A 24,949-nucleotide genomic window follows, 5' to 3' on the forward strand; every position below is an offset into this window, starting at 1 on the left:
GCCAGGTTATGCCGTTTCTCTGGCGAAAACGAAAAAGCCAACCGGCACTTGCATCAAACGCAGTTACTTCAAGTGGATGTTTTGCAGCCGGGCATCTTTAAACCAGGTCAGCACAGCTTGGTCGACATCTTGAAAATTTCCCAGGCGCAACCGTTTCCTCGTAGGTGCAAGTTGTGACTCTCGGTGAAGCTTCAGAATCTTTTCTCTGTCTTTCCAAATGGTCGCGACAGTCGACGGGGCAATGCCACGCTCCCTGCAGAGGTCGATTTGCTTTTTGCCCGAGTCAAGTTCCCTCAACAAATCCACCTTTTCTTGCAGGGAAAACTGCTTTCGCCTCTTCTTAGCGCTGTCACCTGGTGCATTCATTGTCGGGTCTCCAAACACTTTGCAGAAAGCTAAGAAAAAAAGAACGACAACAAAACGCAGCAGACTTCACACGTGCGTGGCACGAAGGACGCACGACGAAGGACGAGGCAACGAGGCTAGGCCTGCTAAGCTGCCACACATCAAACCATACCTGTGTGGTGGCGCTAGCAGTCGGCTCTCAACACGGTGATGATGATAGCTTCCGTGCATAGAAAAAAACAGCGGCTACTGCGCTACGTGAGAGTAGCGGTGCTGCTACTTTTAACTAAATTCGTAATACTGATGTTCCTTGCGTATAGGCAAGCAAATAAATTATGCACGTTATTCTGAAATATACATTGTACTGAAATTCGTTGTTCTGAAATATTTTTACATTGAAAATATATAGGCAATCTGGCGGGGATTTTCAAAATATTCGTAAATCTGAAAAAATCTTTAATTCGTTGTTTGTAGTAACGAGATTTGACTGTAATGGTTATGATAGGTGGCTGTATAAGAGCCTTAAAATTCCTCGTGCTAACATGGGTAGAAATATGGAAGTATTAAAATCATGACAGTGACCCAAAACATGTTTAGTGAGAATGAATGGCAAAAGATCATAATACAAGCATGGCGGAGATGTAGCTACAACATTAGTGACCTCAGTTCGATGGTCATGCTGTTGAAGGCCTGGGTATAAGACATGATAAATGCCTACCTCTCTTTAAAATTCTAGCAGTGATTTAGGTGTAAAAAGTGATTCCCTACGGACAAACATTGCACAGTGTTGCTGGTAGAGTAATGGAAAGTGTTGTTTCCTTAGCGTGTTTAATAACATGCAGTTTACAGTGAAAGCTCGTTAATTTGAACTTCAATAATTTGAATTTAAGGATAATTTGAACTGTAAGTTATGATCCGGCTAAGCTCCACACAAGCCTATGAATAAAAAACCCATTAATTTGAACGCGAGCACGTTCCGCCGCGGATAATTCAAACTACACGCCACCGCCCCGGCGGCTTGGCTAGTCAGTTGATAGGGCGGCTGCCGAGTTACGAGGTGGCGTTGACAGGGAGCGGAGAGAAAAACGGAGAAACTGGCACGGAGGCCTGAGTGCGGAAAATAGCGCCACATAGTCTTTACCCCCCCCCCTCCCAATCTCTCTCTCTCAGCGGCTGCCTGCCCTCCGTCCTACGTAACCTCCAAGATTTTTTTTTTTTTTTTAAGCGCCGATCTCGGAGTCTTTGAAAATCCTGCATAGTTGTCGGTGCTAGGCGACAGATGGCATGACCAGCACACAGCAAATCGTGTGCGTCGTAGCTTCGACCAGCCTTCTCTGCAGTCTCTGTCTCAGGTGTGCGTCGTACACCTCGGTTGTTGGTGCTGGGAGTAGCTTCCGACTGTCGCGATTCTTTGTGTTGGTGTTAGGCCTCAGCTAATGTTTGTTGCGGTAGCGCCGGTAGTAGCTTCCTGTCTGTTGCGATTCTGCTGCTCCGACTTGATGGCGTGTGCCCGCGGCAAATACCGTGCCAAAACACTTCCTTCCAGCAAACACGACAGCAGAACTGCAGCCCGTGAACCAGGGTATAGGTAATTAGAAATTTGAAATCATTTTATCGGCGTCATATGTTGGAACGAATTATTTTGTGCAATAAATACCAAGTGACGCTCCTAAGATCACTACACATGCTTGTGCATGCTTGGAAGCAAGTGACAGCGCTTACGATAGCAAATTGCTTTCGCCACTGTGGCTTCAGCACCGAAACTCTGCAAGCTGACGAGCCACCAGTGCTCGAACACGGTGTCACCGCCCCCATGGCGGATGTTTTGGAAGACGTCTGCTTTGCGGACTACATCGATGTGGACTCAAGTGCAGTGGTGTGTGGTGCACTCACAGATGGCGACATAATATGTCAGGTGAGAAGTGCAGAACCTGTCCCTGCCAGTGACGATGATAAGGAGGAGGACGAAACACCAGTGCGGCCCTCTGCTGTGGAAGTCATGACCGGATGGAATGCCGCCCATCTTTTTTTAAGTTTTGAAGAAGGCGGAGAAGAGGCCTTCCGCCAAATTCGCTCATTAGAGCAAAAAGTGCTGGCTGTCCCCTTCAAGAAAAGATGGCAGACCGCAATCACAGATTTTTTCAAAAAATTAATTGTTATGCCCTATTCGCAGTGTACTATTGTTGTTCTTCACTTTCGTTAGTTCGAACTTTCGTTAATTCGAACTGAGGCGGATTCCCTTTGCGGTTCAAATTAACAAGCTTTTAGTGTATTGTGTGTGTGTCTGTCCCACGTTCTCTGCCAATAGACCCCAAGCTTTTATTTTAGAAAAAGTTTCAAGTCAAGCGCAGGGATCGCTATTGATCTATTGGCAGCTGTTTCATTGGTGGTTGTAGCTAAGTGGTCCGCCAAAACATTAACTTGTATCTCGCGGTGCCCTGTCACCCAAAAAACTACGACATGTGTATTGAGTGTGTACACTGTGCACAGGACTGAGTAAAGAGAGATAAGAATGGGGTTTGTTTGCCTTTTGAGTGTTTTGAGGGCTGCCACTATGCTCAAGGAATCTTGAGTGCGGTGACAATGAATTTTATGCTGCTCGGCTGCAGAACTGCAAAACATTGGTTCAATCAGGGCTGTAGCATTTACATGGAGGTGAAATGCTGGAGGCTTGCGTGCTGGGCAATGTCAGTGCAGGTCCCCAAGCCGCATCGTTAAACCCCACCAAACATACTAGAAAGTGCATGCATCTTTTTGTGACCGGCATCAAGTTTTCTTTGTTTGGCGTCGTGGAGCCACTAACTGTGGCTCCATGACGCCAATGGTCAGCGGAGGCAATCGCCAATATGCTGACGATGTTACCATAGCCTAAACACAACCAAATCTGCTCGTCCCCAAGCACAGCATGAAAAATGGCATTATTGAGAACTTGTTTAGGCTTCACTAATGCAAATAAACTTAATTTTCATGTCTTGACCATTTTTTCTGACTATTTCACAATACTTGTAAGGTCTAGAAAATCGGTTAGCGACTGTATAGAGGTAATAAATTTCATATGCCAGTAATACGTAATTTCCAACAAGTGCATCTTCACTTTCTTGGTGCAAGAGGTGCCAAAAGTAATTTTGAGTGATGAAATAAAAATACAAATCTAGATTTCACAAAAAAAAAGCAGGGTTCGTTTTAGCCAATACTACAATGAACAACCTTTCCATTACTGAGATTATCTTAATTTGGCTCTCAGCAGTAGTCCGTCACTTTGAACAACCTCTCCATTAATGAGGTTATCTTAATTTGGCTCTGAGCGGTAGTCGGTCCTTTCAACTTATGCATGCAATCTAGAAGATCTGAGAATATGCACTGCAAGACAAAAAGCCCATAAAGGTTCACCTGGATGGTGGTTCCATTCATGGCAGTGAAGACGTCCCCCGGCTTGGTTGCCCTGCCACTGGGCAGGTTTTCACAGAGCGGGGCGAGACCTGTGTAAGGGGCCATTATTCAGATATGGCTGTGCACTACTTGATCATACATGCAGCGGTAAACTAATGGTCATTAAAGCACTGTGCAACAGAACCGGACCACTGCCATAAACTAACAACACATTTTTTTTTGTATTCTGCTGAAAAAAAAAAGGACAGGTGCTTATTACTCATTATAAATTTGAGACGCTTCAAAAGCTGATCACACACTGCACACACAGACGTGCACCTACTCATAAAGGAAATGAGTAATAGAGATCACACGCAAAAGGATAATACGAGAGTTCATGGCGAATGTATAGCACAAGATGTGAAATTCCTTAACAGTGACTCGGTGTTAGAGCCAGCACTTAAAGACTAGTGGACTTGTCAGTTGCAGCCTTGACAGAAACAAGTCCACTTGTCGAAACGCCAGCTCCAACACCCAGTCCGTGTTTACGAATTTCTCATCGCGAGCTTCTATCTTCCCCTTCCTGTCTTTCTTTTGAATAAATAGCACAACAAAACTCAGGAATAGTGCTTATGAGGGGCAAGTCAAATGGGAGTGTATATAAGGAGGGTGACTGATTTATAAAAACATTGTTTTTCTGGGTAGATCTTTATTATATTTCCACAGCTTACACACATGTAAAGCAGACTCTCGCTAAACGAAACCTGAAGGGACCATGAAAATGTGTTCTATTTAAGAGGAGTTCCATTCACCGAGAGATGAAGAAGGGTGAAGACTCTAAGTAAGAAACCAATTATACTGGAAGAAGTTGTCCCATTTAGGCAGCAGTTCCATTCAACAGATTTGCGTTTAGCAAGAGTCTACTGTGCGTGTCCTGATTTCAAATATAGTAGTAACCATTTCTTTTCGAATACAATATGTAGTTTCTAAACTATCAAACATTTCATGTGCCTTGCGTGAAGCAACTCTAAACTGTCAGAGTTACAAAGCAAATCAGCATATCACAATAACCTGGAATTAATAATGTGTGCAGTGTAGATGCTAAGAGCTTAACTGGCACAGAATAACTCGGCCAGAAGCCATCGTCACCATTATCAAATGTTGCCTGCCTTTTCATTTTTGCCTTCACTGGCTGGCTGCCTTTATTATATTTTCAACATGCAATAAAACAAGAATAAGTATTCCAAGCACATTTGAATAATGGATTTATACTTTAACAAGTGAAATCTCAGCATTTTATGAATTGACTCACAGATGTTCAACAGGTTATAATTTATGCCCAAATAGGTTTTGAACATTCCTTTTTGTCTTGTTACATGCACTATTCACTCCAGATCATTGTGCCATGCTGACTTGCTTAGGAACTCCCACACTGTAAACAAAATTATTGCTCCCAACAATACAAAAACTATTCATTATATAAAAAACTGCATACTGACACGTGTCTACATGTGGACGATAACAATGATGGGGGATTTAGTGGATACGAGGTAGTGGGCCTCTAGCTTCACTCGAGACCGAAGAAGACGATCTTGCGGCTCAGCTGTTGACAACACGCTGCTTTCGTTGTCTCAAGGTGTACCTGTGTTTTATTCGCATTGTACTGCGACACTGGTGGAGGTGCTGAGCCGCAACCCTGTCTGATGCTCCACACGCCCGCTGGGAGCCGTACATCGAGTTCAGACGCATTGTCACCTGTAGAAACTCCGGTGCATCGCTCCAGTCGACGGTTGCGAGGCCTCGCGCCAGAGCTCATTCACTCGCCAGAACCTGCTAGGCACCGCACAACTCAACCAATGGCCAACGCAAGCCCGCAACAGGTGCCCCAAGGCAGCTTTCCAACGCACCCATCTGAGGTGACCACCTTTCAACCCCTCGTTCCCGATCGCTTTAGTGGCTGTGTGCCCATGAAGACGTTCACGACTGGCTTGACCACTACGAGTGTGTTGCCAAGGTAAATCAGTGGTCGGAACAGGAAAAGCCTTCACGCGTCTATTTCTACGTTGACGACGGTGCTCGTACTTGGTATGAGAATAGAGAAGGCAATCTGTCAGCTTGGCCCGACCTTCGACAGAAGTTCGTCGATACCGTCGCCAATGTCGATAGAAGGGACCATGCGCAGCAGTTATTGGAGCTAAAGGTTTAAAAACCCAACAAAACCGTTGCAATGTTTGCCGAGGACATGACTCGTCTCTTTCATCGAGCTAACCCGCACATGACGGAAGATAAAAAGTTGAGTTACCTCATGCGCGGTGTCAAGAAACAGCTTTTCGTCGGGCTACTGCGCAACCCTCCAAGTACCGTGGTTGACTTTATTAAGGAGGCTATAACTATCGAGAGGGCCCTTCATCAATGCTGCAGGCAATATGACCGCATGTCCAGCAATGTCCCAATCAATGCTATCGCCGTGACGTCTGAGAGTCAGAGCTGCTTGCGAGACATGATTAGGGAGATAGTTCGCAAAGAACTGCAGAGGTTGCGGAATCCGGTTGCTGAAAATTCCATCGCGTCAATCGCTAAAATCGTACACAACGAAATCCACCAAGCGTTGTCTACGGCTGGTCCTGATGCTCAACAGCGTCCTATGAGCTACGCTGCCACTCTCCGACGTCCACCACCCACTATGCCGATGCTGTACCACCAGGTGCCAATAACCCCTTCGTCTCCGCCGCAAAAGCAGACACTGCATCAACCACCCACGCTACAGCCATACAACCAGCCGTCCACAGCCACCCCATGGGCATCGACGCCAGGGGAGATGCTCAAACGTCCACCGACCGCGAGAAAATCGAGCAGCGACCGCGAGAAGATCGCTTTTGTGACACCAGATGGGTTATATGAATTTAAGGTCTTGCCATTCGGTTTGTGCTCAGCGCCTGCTACCTTTCAAAAACTCATCGATACCGTGCTTTCTCGGTTGAAGTGGAAAACATGCTTAGTATATCTGGACGACGTCATCGTGTTTTCCGCAACGTTTGACGAGCACCTTGAAAGACTTGAGGTGGTCTTACGAGCCATACAGTCCGCGGGCCTGATGTTGAAGCCTGAGAAGTGCCACTTTTGCTACGAAGAGCTGTGATTTCTTAGTCATGTTGTCAGTCATGCAGGTGTTCGTCCCGATCCTGAAAAAATCGCAGCCGTAGAACAGTTCCCTATGCCGACCGATAAAAAGGCTGTAAGACGCTTTCTCAGCCTCTGAGCATATTATCGACGATTTATCGCGGACTTTGCACGCATAGCATCACCGTTAACTCGCCTCACGAGAGAAGACGTCACCTTTGAGTGGAATAACGAAGAGGAAGCTGCTTTTAACGATCTTCGCCAGCGACTACAAACACCTCCAGCTCTTGCCCACTTCGAGGAGAGAGCCCCTACGATGCTTCACACCGATGCTAGCAATGTTGGTCTGGGAGCTGTGCTTGTGCAGCAGCAAGAGGGCACAGAAAGGGTAATCGCTTACGTAACACGCGCTCAGGCTCATTACTCCACAACTGAGAAGAAATGTCTCGCCGTGGTATGGGCGGTTACAAATTTCGTCCATATTTATATGGCTGCCCCTTCAATGTAATTAGCGACCACCACTCACTGCGTTGGTTAACAAATCTTAAAGACCCTACCGGCCGATTAGCGCGTTGGAGTCTCAGGCTGCAGGAATTTGATATGGCAGTTGTACATAAGTCTGGGAAGCGACATAGGGACGCCGACTGTTTGTCCCGTTCACCCATTGAGTCGGCAACCCTACTTGAGGAGGAGGAAACATCATTTCTCGGTGTCCTCGACACGAACACCATTGCGCAGCAACAATGGGACGACGCTGAGTTGCTTGGTTTAATTACCTACCTAGATGGCAGACCTCGGAAGACACCAAGAGTTTTCGCAAGAGTGTTGTCATCGTTTTGTTTATGTGGCGGAGTACTCTACAAAAGAAATTTTTCGTCGACGGGATCTGCCTATCTACTCGTCATCCCAACAGCCCTTCGCAACGAAGTACTGAAAGCATGTCACAACGAGGTTACCTCTGGCCACTTGGTTTACACAAGAACGTCGGCCAGGGTACAGCAAAGGTATTACTGGTCAAGACTAACCACAGCCGTGAAAACCACCACGTTCGTACCTGTCTCAACTGCCAGCGACGCAAGTCACCACCGACTAAACCATCTGGCCTCCTGCAACCCGTACAGGTCCCAATGACTCCATTCCACCAGATCGGCATGGACATTTTGGGCCCACTCCCTACTTCTACTGCAGGCAACCCATGGGTTATCATCGCGACGAATTATTTGACCCGTTATGCCGAGACAAAGGCTATCCAGAGAGGTACAGCAGCGGAGGCGGCAAGATTTTTCATCGAGAATATTGTACTGAGGCATGGTGCACCAACCGTTGTAATCACAGACAGAGGAACCGTATTTACGGCAGCTCTTTTGGACCATGTCTTGATGCTGAGTGGAACAACGCACCGTAAGACCACCATATACCCCCCACAAATGAACGGGCTGACAGAGCGTCTAAACAAAACCATTAAAGACATGCTTTCGATGTACGTTGACGTTGAACACAAAAATTGGGATAAAATCTTGCCTTACATAACCTTTGCATGCAACACTGCCAAGCAAGAAACGACCTGCATGACACCGTTCAGCCTCGTTCATGGATGGGAAGTATCAACCATGTTAGATGCAATGTTGCAGCACAAAGGCGACGACATCGTCCCGGACGCCGACACGTTTATGGAACGCGCAGAAGAAGCTAGGCAACTTGCACGTTTACGGATCAGCCAGCAGCAAGAGTACGATGCAGGCCGCTACAATGCTCACCGTAGAACAGTCATCTACCAAACTAGCGACAAAGTATGGGTTTGGACGCTCGTACGGAAACGAGGACTTTCTGAAAAGCTCTTAAGAAAATACTTTGGACCGTAACTAGTGTTGCGATGACTGAGTGATGTGTCTTACGAAGTTGTTCCCGACTGTTCGTATAGTACAAGGCGTCGCCAGCACCATCCTGAACTCGTTCACATCCGCATGAAGCCTTACGTCAGCGAGTGATTGCGTGAGACTTTACTCGAGAGAAAAAACTGCATTACAGACTTCACATTAGGGCGATGCTCTTTGAAAGAGAAGCAAATGACGCGTGTCTACATGTGGACGATAACGATGATGGGGGATTTAGTGGACACGAGGTAGTGGGCCTCTAGCTTCACTCGAGACCGAAGAAGACGATGTTGCGGCTCAGCTGTTGAGAACACGTTGCTTTCGTTGTCTCAAGGTGTACCTGTGTTTTATTCGCGTAGTACCGTGACAATACATTGCACTACAAAATCAACTGCATCAGCACACCTAGATAATTGGAAGTTTCATGAACATCTGCTCCCGAACAGAAGAAAAGTACATGCATGTCACCAGGGTCTCCCGTTAGTTAAAAGATTTTCTTTACATGTCCTCACAAAAGGAGATGGAGCCTAGAAAGAAGCATGCAAAGTAAGAGATTCCGCAATCTGTGAGGCAGACTGATGTAGAATGCACACAATTTACCTCCTCGATGCCTTATTACACTGCTTATGTGAAGCAAATAGGTGAAGGTTGATTTATTTCACCTCGATACTATGTCCCTTGGAACTGCAATAAAAAGACTCTTAAACAGTAAATCAGAAATACAGTGGAACTCCGATTACGCGACTTTCAGAGAACCCTGCAAAAATGTCGTATAATGCAATTGTCGTATAATCAAGAAACTAAAATTATACGGCGTGACACTTAGCCTTTTCCGAAAAAACAGTTACAATGTGCCTGAATAAGCCCACGGCATGAGCATGACCTTGTGTCTATGCAATGAAGGTAGATTAAATTATTCTTGCCAGTGGCAGCTGATGGACGCATTACTTAGTTGCAGAAGGTGCGAACAATTCTTTATTCTCAACCTTAAGAAAACTGAATCCAACACACATCTTTCTTGATAAAGCCTGAAAATTGTCTGCACATAAAAACAAAATCAAAACCACATTGCCAACAGCCTTCTGTCAGAAGAGTCAGACACAGTGTTATCGCTATCACATAAAGGCGACAAACCATGAGCTTGCATAGAACGCGGTATAAAATGTGTTCATGCGTGACTGAGCTGTGCACGTTGTAATTTGTTGCCTTGTAAAGTATAAGTAGTGGTGTCCTGCTCTTATTATGAACGTTGACGTCACGTGAAAGTAATTTTGCATAACGAAAACAGCTGCGTCATGCCCTTATGTGTGCGCAAGCCTGTGACTGCGAGTGTGACAAAGGCAGGAGATCAGCTGCATGTCGACCAGGAAGTTTTAACTGACGAAAAATGTGAAAATATCAGCTTTTCAGCTGGCTGAAGCTACACTGTGTGGATAGAGCTTGATCGGGTAACCATCCCGGATGCGTACCCACGTGATCGAGATGTATGTAGAAGCACATGAACTTCCAGGAGAATCAATTTTCTATCCTGTCTTACTCTCTACTTTTCTAATCATCAGCCTAGGAAGACGCAACTTCATATTTTGCACTCGTGAATAGTTGGTCGACATTTGATTTGAGTAAAGGTGTTTTTTTTTCTTTTGGGCGGGCTCTGAAAGTTGTGCAAGATACAGGGTCGGTGTGAAACTGCATTGGTATAACCAAAGCTTTTAATACATAGTATTTCTATGGGAATATGGAACAGATTCATGGTAAAATGCGGGTCGTCTCAAATCCGTGGGAGGTACAATTGAGGTCGCGCTGTACAAGCGAAAAGTAATGCAAGGTAAGTGCCATTACAACAATATGCAGAAAGTTTGTAGTGGGGGGCGTAGGCCATGTGCAGGCGTAGGTTACACGCAAGAAAATACAGCATTCAGACTACCACTGGAGTACAATGAGCGGCACGTACCGCAAACAAACCTGTAAAGAGTTCGCTAAAGCGGCTAGAGGTCAACTGAAAACTAAGTGCCAGAGTTGCAATTCCATAGTCATAAGCTGAAAACGCTTTGTCTTGCTTTACATAATTGTCTTTTTTAATTTTCCACTGTGTCAGCCGCGTACTGTGAAAGCTTAGTCACAATCAATGATCGCGACGATAGCTACCACAGTTTCCTCGACAGCAGTTGTCACAAACAGTATCTCTGTTTTCAAGCTTTGCAGCTGGCTCTAGGCTGGCAGCACAGATGTCTACAGAGCTGTGTTGTTGAGATGTATAACTGCGTCTAACGCACTTTAATATGCAGCGATTGAGGAAAGGAGCACGGCTGTTACACTTGGTGTGCGTGGGATGCTCACATACTTCGGGAGTTTTGTGGTCACTCATGACTTGTGTCCACACAACTTTTCACAACAGTTTCGACAGAATGCAGTTGAACTTGGAAAATGCGTGTTCTGGCCACCAGTGCAGCTTCGAAATTTCACGGCGGCCAAACATGATTTCAGAACCAGAGACGACGAGCAATAGTTTAGTTTTGGATGCTCTGTCAGAAATATGACCGGAGTTTTTCAAGAACGATTTTGCCAAGATTAGTATACGCATCAAATCCGCCGACTACAATGATCTGTCACCGAGCATCTACGGTTAAAATTTTTCGGGATGCAGTGCAGATACTTTCTGGGCCAGAAGTGATGAAATGATGAATTCATCAATAGGGCAGAATGTGACGGTGTTCAGAATTGGTCCAGAGTAGAAACATTGGTCAGGTGTGCTTTCCCTTGGCATTATGTAATGTTTTCCTTGAGACCAGGCATGACAGGCGACACTCACCGACCATCTTGACAGGCAGCTTGAGTGCTGCCACTGCGGCAAAGGTGGCAACAACGCAGGCAGCACCGGTCATGTCCGCCTTCATCCGGTCCATGTTGGCAGATGGCTTCAGGGAGATGCCACCGCTGCCACCCCACGACAGGAACAAAAAAATAAAATGTAACTTCATTACCACCCTTATGTGAAGCACAAATAAGTGCGCCTGGTGAAGTAACAGAAGAGCTCATACAGTAATAGCTAGAGCTATACTAATAGGGAAATTTCAGGTGCAAAGTGAATTCGAATTATGAGTGTGAGTACAAAGCGAATCGAATACTTTTAGACTATTTCTAGAGTATATTTCGAATATATTAAAGTGCAATTACTCAAAAAAAAGCTTAGGAAAAGATTCCTAAGGATATGCAAATGAGAAAGCAACATAGAAGTGTTTCTTGAGGATAGGTTGATGAAGCAGTGGCAGAGTAATGCTTTATTGTTCTCTTATTAGGAATAAGGCAATGCAGAGTCAGAATTGCAATTATGTACATGACTTCATGCAACCAAAGTGCTGGAGACAATATTTTACATGTGAAAGGCAAAGATGCTACAGTTAAACCTGGATATAATAACAAAAACGACAATTTCCCGGAAAAACTTGTTATAAAGAGGACTTGATTATATACAGGTTTGATATGAAAATTCAAAATATACAGTTAAACCGCTTATAGCGAACCTCCATATAACAAATTATTCGATATAACAAAGTATTTCTTATTCCCCACTGTTGCTCCATAGAAGCACATGTATTTGTGACCCCTATGTAACAAAGTAAAAATGGGAGACAACCATGATATAACCAATTTTCCTCATGGACAATCAGGAATTTCGCTCCACATTTTGGCATTTTGGTACAAGCATGCATCTTCGGCAGCTGCCACGCCGGCGACGAAGTGCGAAGCGGCGGCGACGGGCATGCATTCGCGTGAGGCAGGCCTGCATCCCACAGCCGGTGTTACCACAGTTCTCGCCACTGCGGTCGCATGCACGAGTGTGTTGCCCCCCCATTCCAAACAAATAAAAAAAAACCTACTTTTGCGTAATGGCAATGCCACGCTTTTAGTTAGCGTCACATATGTGGGGCCGTGCTGCATATGGAGGGTGCTTTACCGAATAGTTTTCTGTGGTATCCATGTCCGTGTCATTCACTCTTCGTTTTCGACGTCGTGCGCGCGTGCATAGTTTCACTGCGCACATGATCTGGCTCCCGGCGACGTTCAGCTTTGCTTTTTTTTTTATAGCAATAGAAATTTTGTGTATGGACAGTTTCATTTAGTTTTTTGCAGCCGCCGCTGTCATTCCCAGTATATGTATACGTACATAAATATATGAAAACTCCAGAAAATAAAAAGCCATCCGCGCTCGGCACCCAGCTCGTCACCATGCGCTGCGCGCGCTTATCTGCCCAGCATACTTGGCCCCATAAATGAAGGGGGGGGCGGTTAGATGCTTGTGAGTGCGCGCTTATCCTTCAGTGGGGAGAATCGTGCGCCTACAACTGTGACCGGAACGATTGCGTTTAGGTGCTCAATGCACAAAGATCACTTCGCTCGCTGAAAAGGTGCCATTTGCAATAAAAGTGCGCTTTTCAAACACGGCGAAGTAACAACTGAGGCACTTGTTAGTTTTCACTCATTAATGTACCTGTGATTACGTTTTGTGCCTCATTTTTGTTTAAACAGCGCTTGAAGTGTCCAGCAGTAAATGTTGTTAGTTCGCTCTCGTCCTGGCTGTGTATGTTGTTTTCGTGCACCTTTGTGCATGAGCAGCGTGCTGCACGATTTGATCAGCTTGCCGTTCTCAGCGTTACATTCCAAGTTGTTATCGCATTCATTGCTTCGCCATTGTCGCAAAACTGTGACTTTTCTTGATTTCGAACAATTGTGTTATCACCACCAATGTCAGAATATGCACTAATGAAAACTCTCTGAGACCACGTTGAGGATAAATTTTTCGAAGGTCGACTCTTCACATACGCTTCCTTCTTGCACCACTCCTCGAGTACGCATGCTGATAGCTTTTATTGATTGATTGATTGATTGATATGTAGGGTTTAACGTCACAAAACCACCATATGATTATGAGAGACGCCGTAGTGGAGGGCTCCGGAAATTTCGACCACCTGGGGTTCTTTAACGTGCACGCAAATCTGAGCACACAGGCCTACAACATTTCCGCCTCCATCGAAAAATGCAGCCACCGCAGCCGGGATTCGAACCCGCGACCTGCAAGTTCAGCAGCCGAGTACCTTAATCACTAGACCACCACGGCGAGGCGTGCTGATAGCTTTCACGATTAGCCCATTCGTTCTGGCAACAACACTACAGCATGTTAATTGCAATGCAATGAACGCAATAGCAAAAAAATTATGTTATAAGAAGTAAAGCTGGCAGCCAACTATTGTGGATCCGATATCCCGGAACTCTGATATTTGATATCCCAGAGCGTTGGTTCATGCTCATCCAAGATGGGTTGTTTACTTTCTGTTTGAGCATTCGATGGCAGTTCTTATGATGGCAGATCTTATGCCCTTTCCAGGCGATTGGGGTGGGCCACCTCATTTTATGTCTGCTGCAGCAGCGCTCGCGCGATTTCACCCGCTCGTTAAAGTTATGATGCGTGGGGGAAATGTTATTTATTTGGACGTGTTACGAAACATGGCGGCGACGACAAAACCCTGCTGAGAGTGTCCATATAATTGCTATCGAAATAATAAGCAAGTTTTTAGTGTAAACTAAGTGTTTCTGGTTAGCTCTGCCTTCAGCCCCCCTCTTGTTTAGTTTGTGCGTTTATTTTCCGAATTTTTGTACCGAACCTGCATATAACGAAATGCTGTTTATAACAAATTTTCCCCAGGATTTATCAATTTCGTTATACCCAGGTTTAACTGTATTGCAAAACTAAACCAAACAAGTTTAATAAAGATGCAAAACAACAAAACAGCAGCATTTCTCAGCAGGAGCGAATTCAGAAGCTCCTTTGGTTGCCAACTTTTTTAAAAATACCCCTACAAATGTCCATTGGTTTAATGTAAAAATATTTCACTACTTCGAATTCCAGAATACTGAGTGTTTCGAAATAACATGTCAAATTTTGTAGGCATCCACAACGCTTCAAAGTAACTAATAGCGATATTAAAGTTACTCGTGGCTGTAAAAACAATGCCCAGCTCTTTATCTGCCACTATCATCATCATAGCTCCCGTGCATTTATCTATGCACCTGCCCCATTCTATTGCGTGATAGCAGAATTCCCATCACCATACCCTGCACTTGATTTTCACGTCATGTTTCGCCGCATAGCCTTTGCTTCGTAAGGCAGCTTTATCTGAATGCTTGTTACGTGGCTGTTTCCTCGCCTTTGAATTGATGGTTGTCGGTTCATGATGAGCTCTGAAATCAGCATGAAAAGAATGCAATGACTGCGAAATGCCACGTGGGTACATATGAGATGAAGTTGCCAATGATTAATTACCTTTGCATACTTCACTAACATTTGAACATTATGCACAGTGCGACACTGAAGAAGAATGGACTTAGCTTAGCTGGCTAATAAGATCTATACTATTTGTCGTGATAAGGAAATGGTGACGAGTCGAAGACCTGGTGAAAACAGCGCACAAACCAATGCGAAGAATCGGTGTCCAACGCCAATACTTTCAAGTGCATGAGACGATGCACACACTTAAAGAGTTCGTCCTGTAGCAGTCAAGTTGCCTACAACAGCACCGATCGTGCTCCTCCTCAAATAAACATGCACTCGTTCTGTATACTTCCTGTTCATTTTTTCACACTTAATAGAGCGTAACGCAGTTGTGATTGTATACACAGCACAGGTAGGCAACTCATGAGTTTGCATTTAGGACTTTTGCACGAATTTCTAATACTTTCGCCACAATTTTTCCAAACGACTTTTAGCGGGCCCTTGAGATTCGTTGCATTGAGATTTCACTGCAATCTACCGATTGACTTTCAGTAAGCGGCAATCTGTTAAGCGAAATATCTGCATAAATGAAACAATTGCTTTTGATAAGACTGGTCTCATTCTTGCACAGCACATCAGATTCTGCACAGCACATCACAATCTTGTTTACAAAAGAACTTTACTTCGAAGCAATCGTCGCAACGTTGACGGCACCAATTCCTGTTCTTTCAGCCATCACCCGACTCGCCGCTGTCGCTGCTGTCATTCCAGGCTTCGTCGCCGCTCTGGAAGACGCAATCGCCTGCGGTGCCATCCAAGCAATTGCTGATGGCGCAGTTTTTGAAGCTTTTCCGCAATATGTCAGCCAGAATCACCTCCCACACATTCACGATCCACTGGCACAGCAGCGTAATGTCTGGCCTCCGCAAGCCCCCAGTCGGTATCCGGGCGTAACGGCCGTCGGCCATCCACTCGGCATACAGCCACTTAACGTGCGCCTTGAACGGCTTATTGAGGCACACATCCAGTGGCTGTAGCATGGAAGTCATGCCACCGGGTATGATCACGACATCAGTGCAGTGGTCAATGAGGCATGCTTTTACTACGTCAGTGCAGTGGCCTCGAAACGAGTCCACCAGCATCGGCCGCCATGCCAACATGGCGCCCAGCCCCTTCTCCCAGATTGTCACAGACGAAGCCAGTCACAGACGAGGTCACCATTTATCCATGCATTATCTTGATAGGTCAACAGCTTATCCTCATAGGCATTGGAAAGCTGCTGGCACATAGTCATTCCCCGCTGAATTGAAAATCCATGCCTGGCCATGAATCGCTGGAGCCATACATGGCTCGCACAAAACTCGCGTGAGATGTTCAACTCGCGCGGCATCCTCAGCACTTACTTTGGCGTCATCTCCGTTGACACAGCGTGCCCGCGACTCCTCTGATCCTCAATAAATTTGACAAGTTGCGTCACAAGGGGGTACGCACCAGTCTTCGGGACACGAAATGCTTGCTTCTCCTTGCATGCGATTTCGAGAAAGGCCTTTTTTTTTTCTTTGCCAGTGGCGAATGCAGGATTTGTCAATGTCATGCCTACTCGCAGCAGCCCTGTTGCCGATTTTTTCCGCAGTAGCTATAATCTTGAGTTTTTCTTTCGCGGTGAGAGATTGCCGTCAAGACCCACTTATGGTGTCTCACTAGACAAGGCTGACCAACGGTGCAAACTGGCCACACCAGACTCGGAGAAAGACGCTGTCGAATCGCTTTTGTGACGCTGCTGACCAAATCAAACAAAGCGCGCAAAAAGTGAATAAACACGCTACGGAATTGATCTGCCTACGGCCTGGGTTGGCTTTTATTGGCTTTTCACCAGACGATGCTGATGGGGATGTGGACTGCACGGCATGCCATGTATAGCCATGAAGCGGACCTCTGCTTCCGGATTATTCGCACATGACCCACACCCTACCTTTTCAGGCAAATTATTTTTATTTTTGGTGCGGGTAATATGCGAGAAAATACGGTATTTTACTAATCCTTTGCTGTTCTGTAATTGAGAGTGTACTGTATTATCATTTTCGTTTCGGCCACAAGAAGAAAGTACAGTGGAATGTCGACGCAACAAATCTCAAGAGACTGTCGAAAATCATTCATTATTTTGAAAAGTCATTGTAGTGAAAGTATTGAACATTTGCGCAAAAATCCTAAATGCGAATTTGTGAGTTGCCTACCTGTGGTCTGTATACGATCACAACGGCGCTACGCTCTAATAAGTGCGAAAAAACAAACAGGCTGTATACAGAACGAGTGCATGTTTATTTGAGGAAGAGCACGATCTGTGCTGATGTGGGCAGCTCGGCTGCTGAAATACGGAACTCTTAAGCGTGCACATCCTTTTAACATACTGTGAAGCTTCAGCATTAAATACCGATTCTTTATGCTGGTTTGCACGTGTCGTGCTAACGTCGCCTTTGCTCTCGTTGTCATCTTCTCATCGAAAAAAATCTTATCGGTCTGATCGGTCGTCAGCTAAGCTCACGTGCATGCTTCGTCGTCGAACTGTGTGTAGTATTCGAGCCACGGACAGGTAATCATCATCGACTTTATCTTATAGGTCACTCGCGTTGCATTTTTCACTCTGTCGTAGCATTCCTTTGGTGCTGCTTCAGGAGCTCATCTTAAACGTTCAACCACCAACCAAACAGCTAGAAAACAGCCGTATAACAAGCACACAGGTAAAGCTGGCCAACGAAAACAAAGGTACCGGGCCAAAAAACAAGTACTAGGCAATGATAATGGCGATAGGGCTATTGCACATCGAGAAATGCACGGGCATTCTGACGATGATAATAGTGCCTGGTATGAAGATGGGCACTATTTTCACAGCCAAGAGTAGCTTTTTAAAATCGCTATTAATTATTTTGAAGTGTTGTGAAGATATAAGGGACATAAAATTCGATGCATTATTCTGAAGCATTTTGGTAGTCTGAAATTAACAGTGATGAAATATTTTTACATTAAAGCAATAGACAGTTGGAGGGGAATATTCAAGAAAGTCGTTAATCTGAGGTTCGCTATAATGAGATTTGACTGCATCAGGCGATAATGATGGCGATAGGGCTGTCCCACATTAGAATAGGACGAGCAGGTACAGAAATATGCTGGAGTTCTGATGACAATTATAGTACAAGGTGCGGAGCTAGGCACTATTTTCAAAGCTTGGAGTAACTTCTTAAAATCTCCATTCGTTATTTTGAAGAATCGTAGAGATATAAAGAGGATCAAATTCGATCGTTTATTCTGGAACACTTGGCGTTTTGAAGTTCGCAGAAGTGAAATAGTGTTTCATTAAACTAAGGGGCAGTTATTGGGGGCTGATTTTCTAAAAAAATCTTTAATCTGAAAAAATCGTCAAACTAAGGTACGCTATAGCGACATTTGAGTGTATTCATAAATGCAGGAATGGTGATCACCTGTCAAAAGTGACACCCTTGCCAACAAACACCAAAGGTCCTCCTGCCACAGCTTCTGGGCCCTCATAGTGCATCTCTAGAAACACAGGCGGCTGATCCGATCCCTGTGTGACGCTCAGGAAGGATCCCATCTTCTGTTCTTCGATCCACTTGCGGTCCCTGAGAAAGCAAAGAAAAGGGCCCACACCGTCAACACGAACACTAATCACAACACCTGTTTTAATGAAGACACCTGCATTGCAAGAGAACAGCACAAAGTAGAGTCTATTAATTTATTTGGACAATGAACACGTGAGCAGAGAACAGAAAAACAAACAAATTTGATTCTAGAAAAGCCCAAACAGCAGCTGCTTGTTTCATTTGCAAAGTACTCATCAAGTGGCACAACTTGTTACATAGGCCAAATAACTTAGTCATTAGCACTGTTTCATCAGCGTCACTTGGTGTCACATAAATCTCAATATGTCACACTAGAAGGCACAAAAATTTTGCACAGATAATTGAGAAATCTGATAAAGAGAATTTTGAGCCAAATAAAAAAACTTTATCTATTTCAACAACACCAAAAGTACACGAATATTCTCTTACAGTTTTCCTTAGTGTTATGTGTCCCTGATGTACAGTGCTCAGCAAATGAAACTTGATAATTGCCCAGTGTGATGGGCGGCACATTCTTGCAACGCTGAACTCTGGTTGTCTAATGCTGTCACAGTGCAGGAGCAGAGCTCGCTGTTGTGCACCTACATGAGCCACTTCACTGTCACCAGCAGCGACTGTGAGCACAATAAAGCACTGGCTGTCATTTCAACTGTTCAAGCAAGATTCATTGAAATTCATGATGACCAAAACCATGGTTGCCTTTTGTCAGCCCATCATACAGCCACAGTGTTCTGTGTGCTATAGGAAACGTGCGGCACCTACAGGTGGCGCGCTAATTCAGTGCGCCAGCGCGCCGTCAGCGCCACGAGTGGCCACTGAGTTGTTAACTGACGTGATACGCATTCTCGTCTCCCCTTCTGCTGTGCCCGCGTTCTGTGGACGTGCGTGCGCGCTATGGCTACAGGTATTATAAAGCGCGCCGCCTTCAACGAAGTAAAGAGAACAGGGTTTTTCAGAGCCTCGAACGAAGAGAAAGGAGGCAAATTATGCCGCAGCAGGCACGTTTTCGACTGATTGAAGAGACCACAGTCAGACATACTAGAGTATATTGAAAGGGCGGTGTGTGCGACAAGCCAACGTGAACCTGCATGAGTGATTGAGTAAATCTGTTACGTGTCATCTTTGCAAGTGATATCTTAGCCGTCGCGTAGCATAAATAAAACAGGGTGGTGTGGCACCGCTTGCATGCAGAGTGCTGTCAAGGCGCAAATGAAATACAGGTGCATTAAAAGATTCGCGCGGTCCCCTGTGCATTGTGCCACACATCCGGCTCTTCTTCTTTACCATTGCCGCTTACGAACTACGCTGTTTGCTTATACGTAGGGCGTGTGAGTAACATTTTTTACCTGCGAATGAGCGTGAATGAATAATGCTCGCCTTTAGGCACGTATTAAACTGTCTGAACTACGGTCCGCGTAACAGTAACGCACGTACAGCCAAGCGACGGCGTCCAGTAAATTGTATGGTCATCGCCGTGAACGACGAGATAACTGTTGGTTGATGTAACTTTAAGTGCACGCGTTCTGTAATATGCATGTGTGTACTTTTCAGCATTAATTACTTAAGACAGGTAACACCAAAAACGCATCTCTTTCAATCGCACTGCCCGTAGGCCGCGTGTAACTTGAGTATTCTCTTTTTCAGCTTGATGCAACTAGGCTGATCACCAGAGCTCACTGCAACTGTAGGGGTGGTGTGGAAGGCCATTGCAAGCATGCAGCAACAGTTGTAGCTTTTGTCAACAGTGAAGAGTCCGTCACAAAGACGTCACAACCAAACAAATGGAAGTCGCCCTCCAACAAGCAACTAAAGCTGTCCACAAAAGGCGTGCCATTTAAGGAAATGTTTTAAGGAAAAGCGCAGTTGACGACGCAGCAATTCATGCGCGACATTGAAAAGCTCCTTGACCAGCGTGACACGGCTCGGCTCGTGGAGTGGCTGCTGCACGAATCACGCCACTTCGTTTCGTTCCCTCCGCGCAGCGGCGCCACCGGCTCAATGCACGTTCCCCATAGTATGTGTGAAATGCAAAAATTTTGACAATAACTGTACTATCTTAATCGTTCAGGCTGTGTTACACAAATTTAACTCAGAACTATAGTAAAGGCTCGTTAACTTGAACTCGAAGGGCATTATAAATTTGTTCAAATTAAATGGAGTTCCAATTAGCGGGCAGGCACGAGAATAACCTGACGTTGTGCTACACTGCACGGGCAGAACTGAAAAAAGCCACCTTTGGACTCATTATGCCAAACTACATGCTACCATATTTACTTGCGTAATCCTCGCGCTCGCATAATTCTTGCACCCCCCACATCGCCCAACGAAAACACGATTTCTTTTTTTTCCTCGAGTAATTATCACACTCCCAAAAACTGCCACAGTAACGTCGTCTGCTCATTCCAGCCATTGGATGGATGGATGGATGAATGGATATAACTGTACCCTTTAGATTGGGCGGTGGCTAGCACCACCAAGCCGTAATACTTAATGATCCAAAAACTAGATTGATTTTGTTTTCCTTGAAATTGTGAGGTTGAGGTTTCGTACTTTGCACAGAAGGGTTTAATTTTCACTCATGCCCTGACTTTAGCCACCAATCAGATAACATCCTTCTAGTTATTTCTACCCGCTTAAAGTCTATTTTGCCCTCCCTGTCCCTAAACCCCAGTGCTTTGAAGAACTCTGTGCCATCATCCTGAACTATAGGGTGAATCCTTTTACAGAACATTATCAAGTGTTCGGAAGTTTCCTCCTCCTCTCCATATGCACTGCATACCATGTCTACCCCTTCGTATTTGGCCCGATATGGCTTGGTTCACAATACTCCCGTCCTGGCCTCAAACACTAGAGAACTACCCCGAGTAAAATCATAGATCCTTACCTTGGCAATTTCCTGCTTAAAAGTTCTATAGATCTCTAGTGCGGGCTTCTAAATCATGCCAATTCTCTACATATCGGTCTCAGCTTCCTTCACCTTCTCCTTAACCGATAATTCTTTTTGGTTTGGCCCCCTGCTGTTTTCTAAGTATTTACCAGTCAATTTTCTGGTTCGCTTCCTCCATTTTGTATTGACATTCTTCATGTACAAGTAGCTGAATAGCTTCCTAGCCCAACACTCCTCCCCCATTTCTCTGAATCGCTTCTCAAAATTTATCTTGCTGCTAGTTCCCTTGCCCTCAAATGATGTCGATCCCATATCACCTTGTACTCCCTGATTTGGTGTATTCCCGTGAGTTCCTAAGACAAGCCTACCTATTCCACGTTGCTTAACTTCTAATCTTGCTTGAACTTCTGATCTCATGCACAAGACCGCATTGCCGAACGTGAGTCAAGGAACCATGACCCCTTTCCATATTCCTCTCAGAACATCATACTTATTGTAATTCCACAGTGCCTTGTTTATCATTACCACTGCATTCCTGTTACCTTTAGCCGTCACGTATATTTCTAGTTCCCTTCGGTACCAAGCCCCATTGCTTACCCATATGCCCAGACATTTTTATTTATCTGTTATCTCTAGCGTGACCTCCTGTATTCTAAGCTCACTACCTTCAGTGTCATTAAAAATCATGAATGCTGATTTTTCGTTACGGAATCTGAAATCTAACATACGTCCCTCATTACCGCCGATGTCCATCAATCTCTGCAAATCTTCCTTGTTGTCGGCCATTAGCACTATATCATCTGCGTACATCAATGCTGGTAGTGCCTGTTCAATGAGTTTTCCTTGTTTGAAGAAAGAGAGGTTGAAGCCCAGACCACTTCCCTCTAATTTGACCTCTAATCCTTGAAGGTACATCATGAATAAAAAGGTTGACAGAAGACACCCCTGCCTAAGACCCCATTTTACCTCTGCAGGCTTGGATACCAGTTTTTCCCACTTTATAACTACCTTGTTACCTTTATAGATATCCTTTAAAAGATTAGTGACTACATTTTCCACGCCTAGTGTGTCCAGTATTCCCCAGAATTCCTCTTGAACTACGCTATTGTACGCTCCTTTGATATCCAAAAATGCTAGCCACAGGGGCCTGTGTTCCTTTTCTGCTATTTCGATGCACTGCGTCAGTCAGAACAGAATGTCTTCCAACCTCCTGTGTTTCCGAAACCCATTCTGCAGTTCCCCCAGCACCCCCTCATCCTCTATCCATGCCTGCAGTCTTTCCTTTATAATCTGCATCGCCAGCCTGTAGACCATTGATGTCACTGTTATAGGACGGTAGTTGCTTATGTCAGCTTTGTTCCCCTTTCCTTTATAGATCATGTTCATTCTGCTAATTTCCATCCATCGGGAACTTCACCATCAATTATTATTTTGCTCACCGCCTCTCTCAAAGCCTGCTTAGACTTCGGACCTAATGTCTTTATCAGCATAATTGGAATGCTATCTGGGCCTGTTGATGTACTACTAGGAACCCTTTTCTCAGCCCTTTCCCACTCTCGCTGTGACAATGGAGCCATTACGCTACTTGATTCATCCTTATCTATTGTCGTGCGTAAAGCACTTTTTTGTTGAAATTTTTCAGTCACCCTTGTTCGTATATATTCAATAGCTTCGTCCCCTTCTAGCCTAGCACCTTGAGCTGTAGTTATAAACCTCTGCTCTAGGCTGGTTTCATTTCTTAGGGAGTTTAGATGGTTACAAAATTTCGCAGCTGCCTTTCTATCTTTTTTATGTACTTCTGCCAGCCACTGAGCTCCCTTTCTTCTAATCTGTTCATTGATCAGAAGGGATGCATCCCTTCTACAGCTTAGAAATATTTCCCATTTTCTTTCTACATTATCTGTCGGTTCACCCCGCTGCTTAGCATGTCTGTGTTCCTTAGAGGCTTCCTGACGTTTTGCTATGGCTCTCTTAACTTCCTCATCCCACTAACTTTTGGGTTTTTGTCTTCTTTTCCGGGGTGACTTATCACGTGCCTTAGCAAGCTCTAGCTCAAACAGTCTAATTAGATTCGTGTATGTCCACACTGCTTTGTCGTCCTCAGTGATTACTTTCTCAATTTGTTTAGTGGCTACTTCAATTTGCCTTTCTGAATAAAAATTTTCCTGTAGTTCTCATCTTGTCTCCTTCCCACTTTCACTGCTCTTCCAAAACTTAGCTTGATACGTTTGTGATCACTACCCAGACTTCTGGAGCCACCTTCATCTATGTGCATTCCCCTGAACTTATCATACATACTATGTGACATCAGTGCATAATCTATCGTCGACTGCAGCCTTCCTACCTCCCATGTTATTTGCCCTTCACACTTCTCGATACTGTTGGAAATGATCAAATCAAGCCTTTCACACATATTCATGATCATTTTGCCTGTCGGGTCAGTATGCCCATCTATATCTTCTATGTGCGCATTCATATCTCCTAGTATAATTATCTCGCACTCTCCTCCTAACTCCTGAATGTTATTTGATATACACTCTATCACTGCCTGGTTTTCCTCTCTAGCCTTTGCTCCCGTCCACAAGTACACAAAACCAAGGAGTGTCATTTGTCCTGCCTTTTTCCCTTTTAGCCATAAATGTTCCTTGCACTCCTGCTTGACCCTTTGCCAGTCTGTACTTTTATGAATGAATGCCCCACTACCACCCCCCTTTCTGCTGCCTTCTGTTCTATTAGAATATTCCCACGCATAGTCCGGACTGTTAGGAGGTTGTTCCATGTCCCTGAGATGTGTTTCTACAAAACCGTATACCATCGGCCTCTTCTCCCTTAGCTGTTCTTCCATCTCTTCCCACTTCAGCCTGTTCCTACCACCGTGCATGTTTCATTTTATTTATTTCATTTCATTTATTTTCTCTCAATGCACAAGGCATTACAGAGAGGAGTGGTGGAAAAACAAGTAACAATCTGTACAAACAAATGGAGCATGTTTAAAAAGGGTATGCGTTTATGGTACTCTTGAAGTTGGCCGGGTCAGTGATGGATGCGATGGAAGCGGGAAGGTGATTCCAGTCTGTGCTTGTTTTGGGCACGAATGAATTAAAATGGAGGTTTGTACGGCTGCTTGTAATTCCAACTTTGAAGTGGTGATCGCTGCGGGATGAAATGTAGGATGGCGGCAAAAAAAGCGAGTTACTCAGTGAGTGCATGGTACGGTACAACTTGTGGAAGAGGCACAAGCGTGAGATTTTGCGGCGAAATGATAGGCTAGGTAGATTTAAGGTTGACTTCATATGGGTTACGCTTGCTGTACGGGAATAGTTCGACAAAATGAAAAGAGCGGCGCGATTTTGAATTGCTTCGATGCTACTGATATGGATGTTTATGTGGGGATCCCATACAGATGATGAATATTCTAGCTTTGGTCGGACTAATGTTTTATAGAGCAGAA

The 24,949-nt window shown here is 44.9% G+C and overlaps 1 protein-coding gene across 1 annotated transcript in view; it reads right to left on the reverse strand.

The window, feature by feature from the left end:
• Window positions 1-24,949, reverse strand: part of LOC119167650 (cytosol aminopeptidase) — a 98,082-nt gene that overhangs the window by 25,588 nt on the left and 47,545 nt on the right. The window contains exons 8-10 of the mRNA XM_075865963.1: window positions 18,453-18,611; window positions 11,518-11,642; window positions 3,736-3,824 (exon numbers count right to left, since the gene is read on the reverse strand). Of these exons, the coding sequence (XP_075722078.1) occupies window positions 3,736-3,824; window positions 11,518-11,642; window positions 18,453-18,611 (373 nt within the window). The remainder of the gene's footprint in view (window positions 1-3,735; window positions 3,825-11,517; window positions 11,643-18,452; window positions 18,612-24,949) is intronic.

Source organism: Rhipicephalus microplus, chromosome 6, assembly GCF_043290135.1.
Source record: "Rhipicephalus microplus isolate Deutch F79 chromosome 6, USDA_Rmic, whole genome shotgun sequence".
In the NCBI taxonomy this organism is placed as follows: Eukaryota; Metazoa; Arthropoda; class Arachnida; order Ixodida; family Ixodidae; genus Rhipicephalus; species Rhipicephalus microplus.